The sequence below is a fragment of the Aethalodelphis obliquidens genome, unplaced genomic scaffold (genome assembly GCF_003676395.1).
Source record: "Aethalodelphis obliquidens isolate GAN/ISIS:26980383/991018 unplaced genomic scaffold, ASM367639v1 scaffold47, whole genome shotgun sequence".
Taxonomy (NCBI): domain Eukaryota; kingdom Metazoa; phylum Chordata; class Mammalia; order Artiodactyla; family Delphinidae; genus Aethalodelphis; species Aethalodelphis obliquidens.
Window position 1 is genome coordinate 911,116 of NW_020837991.1, and position 8,589 is coordinate 919,704.

Below are 8,589 nucleotides of genomic sequence, written 5' to 3' on the forward strand. Positions count from 1 at the left end.
CACCAGAGCCATGCCCTGGTATGAGCATGTTGACAATGGTGTTCCTAGGGGGACCTGCACCCTGACCTGCATGTGCTGATAATCGGGCTCCTTTGGCCAACCTGTACCCAGCTCTGTGTGTGCTAATGATGGGCTCTGAGTTTTGGCCCAGACTACACTCCAGGGCCTCTAGAGCTAGACCAAATCCTCTCCCAAGGTCCCTCTGTTGAAGCCCAAGTTTCAGAGCCTAGCCACTGTGCAATGTATCATCCCTGCTCAGTTCATGTTTTGGGGTGGGAAGTGTCACGATGTAGCAGCTGTCAGCACCAGTCTCTCCACCCTGATTACTAGCAAGCCAGTACACACGCTCTCCTTGCGAGTAGAGTTCAGCCCCCTCCAGTCCATCTATCTGACCTGGCAGACCTCTGCGAAGAAGCAGGGGGTTCCCAGGGAGAGGGACCACCTGTGTGGTCTTTCCTCTTTCACAACTCCCTCCCAACGGGACCGGTCCCTTCATGATGCCTTTTTCTTTTTCTGTCCTGCTCAGTTACATGTGAATCTTTCTTGCTGCTTTGGTTGTATAAGAGATTTCTGTCAGCTTTCAGTTGGTTTTCTGTGAAATTTGTTATTCATGTAGATGTATTTTTGATGTGTTTGTGGGGGAAGGTGAGTTCCACATCCTCCTACTCTGCCATCTTGATTGGGAGCAAAGGGAGTATGTTTTCAACCATTAATCCCCAACACAAGAGAAGGAAAGTGTTGCCTGTTATTTTTAGAGGCCACCCAGGTTCCTGAATGTGACCCTGAATCATGTGTGAAATTCTGTTTTGTCCAGAAGCAGAGGTCTCCATGTTAAGTCCTGGAGTAGCAGTGCTTGTGGTGGCAGAGCAGATGCTGCCCAGCTACTGATGTGTGTGCTCTGTGATAGAGGTCTGCAGGCAGGGCCCTCTGAGGAACATTGGCTTCCCTGTGGTAGCAGACTTGTCAGACCCTGTGAAATAATACCCAGGCAAGATGACTCTGTGTGGAATCTCTCCAGAGCAAGAGTCAGCTTGTTGGCAGGGTGACTGGATGGGCACATTGGTATGTCAGCACCTAGCTGGGACCAGTGCTGCCATAAAATTTGTACATTGCCACCTGCTTGGAACCCTTCAAATGCTCTGCATGGCTGTCGACAGAAAGGCCTCAGGCTTACATCATGCAGCCTGAGCCCTACCCTCTTTGATCTTCCTCTGGAGTCAGAATGCCTGGTTCGAGTCTTGGGCCCACCCACTCCCTAGCACCAACAAGTCAGCATGTTGCCTCTCTGCACCTCAGTTTCTTCATGGGGACACGGGGACCTCAATGCTCAGCCCCCTGAATGTTTGCTCTCTGCCTCTCTGATCTCATGCCCACTGCACATCTCCCACGTGGTGTCATGCCTTGTCTCTCCACTAACAGGCTCCCTGTGAGCCCCTGGAGGATGTGAGCTGATTTCCATGGGGAGTGGCTTACTGGGGTTAGAGGGTGAGCCTGCTTAGGGTTGGGCAGTTAGGAAGAAGCTAATGGAAGTCTGGGGTGGGGGGAAAGTGGGAGCAGAGGCAGATCTCAGAATTGAGATGGAAATCCAGACTCAGTTCTTGCCATAACAAATAGACAAACTTTGGGGATTTTTTATCTTACAAGTTCTTGCTTCTCGGTAAGGATGGCTCAGTTGGGTCTCTGCTTAGAGTCTCACAAGGCCATGATCAAGGTGTCTGCAGGATGTGCTCCCTTCTGGTGGCTCTGAGGATGGGTCTGCTTCCAACCTCACTCAGGTTATTGGCAAATCCAGTTCCTTGGAGCTGTAAGACTGAGTCTCTGTTCCCTAGCTGGCTGTGGCCACTCTAAAGTCTGTCCTGTGCAGGCAGCTTGGGTGTTGGCCTGTCACACCCTCCCCTGCTATGGGGCAGCTGTCCCTCTCTCCTTGGTGATGGGCTTGTCCCTCCTGCCCTCCCACCTCCATTGCCCCCTTCCTAAAACTCTGGATGGGTCCATACACTTTGAACTACACTGAGGAATAGGGGGACTGTCACAAAATGGGGCATCAGAAACACAGTGACCACAAGCAGATTGGGGCTTGGGCTTGGTGGGCTCGGAGCTCTGGGGAGACACTGGAGGTTTTTATTGAGCTCTTAACATCTAAAGTCATATTATTGACATGTCAAATATATTTAATCCTTAGAGAAAGCATGTAAATGGATGTGTCGTGCTATTTCAGAAGTTTTCACCAAAACCCCCCTAGTCAAACTTTTACATGGAGTAAAGGCAGGGAGAGTGAGATGAGGCTCTTCCTGATGCTCTGCGCTGGCAGCCTGTGGGCCTGGTGCATAATGAATCCTACCGGATTGGATGCCTGTGTGTTTCAGCAGAGTGTAAGGACTGAGTGGAGAGGGGACATGTGTGCAGCTGAGCACTCACACGACACCTGCAAAGGCCTTTCATGGGTAACGGAATGGGTGCCATGGTCCTCCTCCATGGAGAAACCTCATAGGTCACATGGCTCTGAGGTTATTTATTCCTCACTTCTCTCTGTGCTCAGAGTTCCAGCATGGAGTTCTGGGCCAATGTAGCACTGAAGGGCACAGCTTCCTTGGTCCTTGCCCTCCTGCTCTGCTGTCCAGTCTTAGAAAGACCAGCCCCTCAGGCCCGTGAGGGCTGTTGGAAGCTACAGATTTGTGTCTCACAGTTCATAGTCCTCGGCAATGCACAATGCCAGAACTGAACTAACTTGGCTGAGCCTGGGTCGTGCACCCATCCCCAAACACTGACCTCTGCGGGTGGGGACTGAAAGATGCCAATGGGCTTCACTAAGTAAATTTACCCTTCCCTGAACCCATCTCTCTGTTGGGGGCTGGGTTTGAGTCACATCCTTCACTGTGAGGCCGCACTTGTGTACGTGTATGCACATAGTTTCCCTGCAGATCATGTGTGCTGTCAAAAAGGCCCAACCAAAGAGGCATTTTATTATCATGGTTGTTTACATCCATCTTTCCATCCACACAAAGGATTTGCTGGTAGGTGCCCAGACCTAGAGTCCTAAGGATGGTTGTTCTCATCTGAGATCCTACTGCTCTGAAGACACGTGTTCTCTTCTGTGGATGTTGACCCTACTTACATTTTCCTCTGAAAGATATATGTCACCACGTCCCACAGTGATTTGCCAATTGTCCTTAACTTTTCCTCTTCCCTGTCACATCCAACAGAAGTAGCCCTATTCATAAATGAATTACTATATTTACAAGCAGTGAATTTATTTTCTGTTTGCCAGCAGTAGTTGTATAAAGTATCTGATTTTGAAAGGTTTAAGATCCTCAGGGCACCAAGAACTAAAACGTAGGAGATCCCAATTCTATCCCTGGAACCCTCAGGGTAGGTGTACCCTTTCTATAGTTTAGAGTCTATATTTGTAAAGTGACAACCAGAAAGGTGAGGAGAAAGTTTACGAAAATATGTCCATTAGCTTCATGGGTTTTTTTTGTTCCTGCAAATATTTGCACAGCAATCACTTTGGTAGTGAACAGTAAAGTAATCATCAATCAAAAACCTGTGAGATGATCAAAGTATCATAGAACAAAAGAGAACAGGAGCCTACCACCAAGATAAACTGAGATTTTATTTTACTTTTTGAATTTTTATTCTAGGTAATGGGACACTGATTGGAGCATCAGCAAATGTGGTTTGTTCAGGAATTGCAGAGCAGCATGGATATGGATTTTCTTTCATGGAATTTTTCAGGTACTTTAAAAACTCATTTAAAATTTCTGTTTATATTGTCCCTAAACTTACTTTATTAAAAAATCAGGGCTTCCCTGGTGGCTCAGTGGTTGAGAGTCTGCCTGCCGATGCAGGGGACATGGGTTCATGCCCCGGTCCGGGAAGATCCCACGTGCCGCGGAGCGGCTGGGCCCGTGAGCCATGGCCGCTGAGCCTACGCGTCCAGAGCCTGTGCTCTGCAATGGGAGAGGCCCCAACAGTGAGAGCCCCGCGTACCGAAAAAAAAAAAAAAAAAAAAAGTCAGCCACACGTACTGCTAAGCACTAATATAAGCATGTTTTAATAATTAGAGATACATTGATATTTTATGTTGTTGTTCCCTTGAAAATTCCAGTGGGGATTTGTGCCTTGACTGCCCATGATGAGGGTACATAATGAGAGTCTGACATCCCCCTACCGGATTGCCCAGCAAAAAATTTCATGACTGAAAGGACCCAGGAATATTGCAGACTGGGGGCAGCCTGGGAGCAGGCGCCTCTCAGGAGGACAGTGCAGAGAGGAGGCCCTGGATGGGGGAGAGCAGCTGACGCCAGCTCCTGCAAAGGAGGACCTGCTCTGAGGGAGCCAGGTCCACTCTGGGTTCCTGGACCCTACATGCTTGTGTTCATATGGCACCACTGCATTTTGGATGCAGGAACTGGACAGACTAGACATTGGTGGTGCCTGTAAAATGGTGCTGTCAAAATGAACTGACATTCATTTGGGGGATACAATGGGGGATATCTAATGGAGGCACACATCCATATCATCTAGGCTGAACCCAACTTTTGATTTCTAGAAATAAAAGCCAGTTACCTTTATGGATATATAAAGCTTGTAAGGCCACAATCTTTTGCAATAACATAATATAATAATAAGTCCAGATCTCACAGTACTATGCAGACACCAGACACCATAATCCACTTCTCTTTGTGTTTCAGGTTGGGCTTCCCAATGATGGTTGTCTCCTGCATGGTTGGGATGTGCTACCTCCTTGTTGCTCATGTCGTTATAGGATGGAATTAGTAGATATACAATGTGTGAAGACTGAGGGAAACTTGACCCATCACCAACATCAGTAGAATACTACCCCAAAACCACTCTTTGGAGAAGAAAAGGTGCTTACCATGGGGGTGCTCTGGAATGGACACCTTTGCTATCCACACTCTTATTTGGGTGAAGCTGGCAAATTGTGGTAAATACAAGATAACTTACACAAGATTCTACCACAGGAAAATATGTATATCTCAAAATACATCTAAGCTATGCTCTGTAGGAAAAGACACAAATTCAATAATTCACTCAAAATGGCTTGTGTTGTTTAAATATCACTTCTCCTGAGGCTATCAATAGTTTTTCTTCATGTAATCACTTTTCATGTTAAAATAATGAGCATTCAAATTGTGTACCCTCTTAATGCATACTTTTCTTGGGAAGGGCATACAATTTGTAAGGAAACATTATATGTATTAAAAAAAAATACTGCCCCTTGACAAAGGGTCTTAGCATTTGTTAGTCTCTTGCTTTTTAGTAGCTTACATTATATAAAATTGCATTTTATTCATTAATGGTTTTCTCTGGAGTTTTTTTTGTTTGTTTTTGTTTTTGTTTTTTTTTTGCGGTACGCGGGCCTCTCACTGCCGTGACCTCTCCCGTTGCGGAGCACAGGCTCTGGACACGCAGGCTCAGCGGCCATGGATCACGGGCCCAGCTGCTCTGTGGCATGTGGAATCTTCCCGGACTGGGGCACGAACCCGTGTCCCCTGCATCGGCAGGCAGACTCTCAACCACTGTGCCACCAGGGAAGCCCTCTCTGGAGTTTTTAAGTCATCAGTTAAAAGTCCAGATATTTGACTTGCAGAAATCGTACGTGCTTTTTTAAAACAATATTTTAAATATTTACCAACCTGGAAATATAATCTTCAGTTTTGAAAATGGTGTATGCTATTTCTATCAATTACCCCAAAGTGTGGTCAATACATTCAGCTCTACATACCTGCTGGATTTCAGTGGTGCAGTCAACACTTACTAAATGCTATTCTTTTGTGGAATATTAAACATAAAGCAAGGACAATGAGAGCAAAGATTAAGAGGGAGCTGGGCTTCAGCTGAGGTCTGATCTGCTCTGCTTGATCAATACCATGGCTATACCTCAGACAAAAAACCTCTTCTTCAGTTTCGGTCTACTGTGTGTGATACCTTGAGATGAGATGAAGAAAAAGAAGATGTTTACTGGGGACTCTGCTCAGAAGCAGTAGTTGTATAAAGTATCTGATTTTGAAAGGTTAAAGATCCTCAGGGCACCAAGAACTAAAATGTAGGCGATCCCATTTCTGTCCCTGGAACCCTCAGCATAGGTGTACCCTTTCTATAGTTTAGAGTCTATATTTGTAAAGTGACAACCAGAAAGGTGAGGAGAAAGTTTATGAAAATATGTCCTTTAGCTTCATGAGCTATCTTTGAATTCCTTGTCAGCAAAAGTGACAAAAAACCCCATTTTTGTTTTAAAATCTGGGTTGAGGAAGTCACAGAAATTGCATGTGCACCTGACTCACTGCTCGAGTGAAGCCCTCGCTCCCCAGTCTTTCCAGGAAAGAAGCCCTGCCAGCATTCCAGCTCTGCTCCCTTTTCATGTTGCCTCACTGAAGCTTAGATGCCCTGAGTCCTTCCACCAAAAGGCTTTGTTTTCTCTTTTCCCACATGTTTCCATGCCTGGAGGTGGTGTTGGCACCTTCCTTGTGCCCAGATGCTGCTCTTAATTCATGTCTGTTCTCTCCTCCCTCAGTATCTCTTCCCCTGTGGTGCACAACCTCTACCTCTCCTCCTCCCATCTCAGCTCCTCAGTTATCACACCTCATTCTTAAATACCTGAGCTCCTGGCTTATTTCTTCCTCTCTCCCTCACCCCTTCAACCTTCTCAGAATTCCCTGAGATTTGACACTCAGGCCTCATTACACCCTGACTGGATCACCAGTAACTGCATCTTTAATTCTTCATCTCAAATGTCTCTCTCTGATACTTCTAATACTCCCAGCTATCTCCACCAGATTATCACATCAACAGAGTCCTCCAGTGACACCTCCAACTCATCCCTTTCTCTAACTTCCCACACCAGTTCCCTCCTAGCTCAGTTTTCTACTTCTGCTCTTAAATTCAAAACTCTGCTGATAAACTGGCACTGTTCTACCTTTTCTGGTGCCTAAACACCTAAATGTTACTGAGGTAAATCATTTGACTGGGATGACTTGTTTTACTTTAAAATAAAGATTACAAACATCAAAAAAGCACTCAAGGTTGCCTGGCTCATTTGCTACATTTCCCTAGTGCAGCAGTCAGAGCCCTGGCTGAACAGATGGCTGTTCGATTAGGGTAGCTTACAGGGAATTTAATCAGGGATGGTGCAGTCCTTGGAACTAGTCAGAGGAGGCACTTGTAGGCCTCTGAAGGTGAGGGTCACCAGGACCTGCAGATGCAGGGAGCAGTATGGAAAGGGACCCATGACAGGAGCTTCTGTGGAGAGTTGCAGTCATCAAGAATCACTTTGCAGGGAAGGGGCTGTGAGAATTGTCTGACTTCACTCCTTTTCCTCCCTCTGATTTTCACTGTCCTTCCCATTGTCTGAAGCCAGCCAGAAGCCAAGGGTGAGAGGAAATGTTGATGTTGTCCATGTAGGTAAGCTCCTGTGGACACTGAGCCAGACAATAGAAGGAGAGTGGATCTGATGGGCAGATGGAAGATACTCAGCTCTGTCCACCCTTTTCAGCAGATGAAAAAAGTTCATATCTGCAATAAAGGAAACAATGAAAGTTCCATCAGATTTTCTGTCAAATTTGTCAATTCTCTCTCCTGTCTCCTGTCTCCAGAATTAGTAGGTAAACAATCCAGTGCTTACTAAATCCTGTTTCATGATGATAGAAAAAGACAACACTGAAGGAACAAATGGTAACTTTGCTGTGAATGTTGGACTACCACAGTTAGGCATTGTTCTGGCACCTCATGCGTAAACCCCCAAAGTTCACAGGGACTGTGAGGACACACTTTTACAGTCTGAATTCAAGATGAAGGGTCTGTTTGCTCTTCTGCTGCACATGACAATCCTTTCCTTCCTGAGTTGTGTTAGTAGCTACACAGCTTTGACAGGTATGTGAAAATAAAGGCCATGCACCCCAGATAAGGTCATGTGTAGGCAAGCGTGGAGGAACAGGTAACAAAGCAGCAGACAGAGCTACTATGGGAATTGGAACCACTTCCTCCTGTAATTTATGTGTGCCTTCCAGACCTGCTTGGGCTCAAGCCCACATAACACAAGACCTAAACTCCACATAACACAAGACCAGTGCACACGTCTAACTTTATGGATCAGTTGGTTAGATGACACTTGGTTTACGACATGCAGTTCAACTTGCCTGATGACACTGTTTCCCACAATAGTGTCCTCAATTTGTAACAGGGCCCAGTGGGAGCCAAGAGCTGCTTTTAAAATGGAGACTAGTAGAATGGGAGGGCATGGACGTTATCCAACTGTTCATGGTCTGCACTGTGGTTTTCCCATTGAGGTCTGCCACAGACACTGAGGACTTCTTCAATGTGCTATGATGTTACAGAAGGCCCAAGTGGCAGGGCAACATGCACAACAGCCTGGGCCTGCTGAAGGGCCTTTACTTGCTTCAGTGTCCCTCAAACCTTGCAGCTTCAGGAGGTCACCTGGTAATGGGTTGGAGTAGCTTCTTCAATGTGTTATATGTTGCCTGCAAGATTGAAAGTGGACCACCAAGAATAGTACCGTTTTTTGTGTGTGTGTGATTAGTGCAACAATTTGTCTCTCATTTTGCAGGG

General features: G+C 46.2%; 1 protein-coding gene across 5 annotated transcripts in view; it reads left to right on the top strand.

Annotated features, from left to right (window-relative positions):
- Positions 1-5,321, top strand: part of OCA2 (OCA2 melanosomal transmembrane protein) — a 257,199-nt gene extending 251,878 nt beyond the window's left edge. For 4 of the 5 annotated variants that reach the window (XM_027082471.1, XM_027082468.1, XM_027082469.1 and 1 more), the window contains 2 exons: positions 3,642-3,735; positions 4,695-5,321. In XM_027082471.1, coding sequence (XP_026938272.1) covers positions 3,642-3,735; positions 4,695-4,779 — 179 coding nt within the window. In that variant the 3' untranslated portion in view covers positions 4,780-5,321. The remainder of the gene's footprint in view (positions 1-3,641; positions 3,736-4,694) is intronic. The other variant, XM_027082473.1, reaches the window with a different exon arrangement.
- The last annotated feature ends 3,268 nt before the right edge of the window (positions 5,322-8,589 follow it).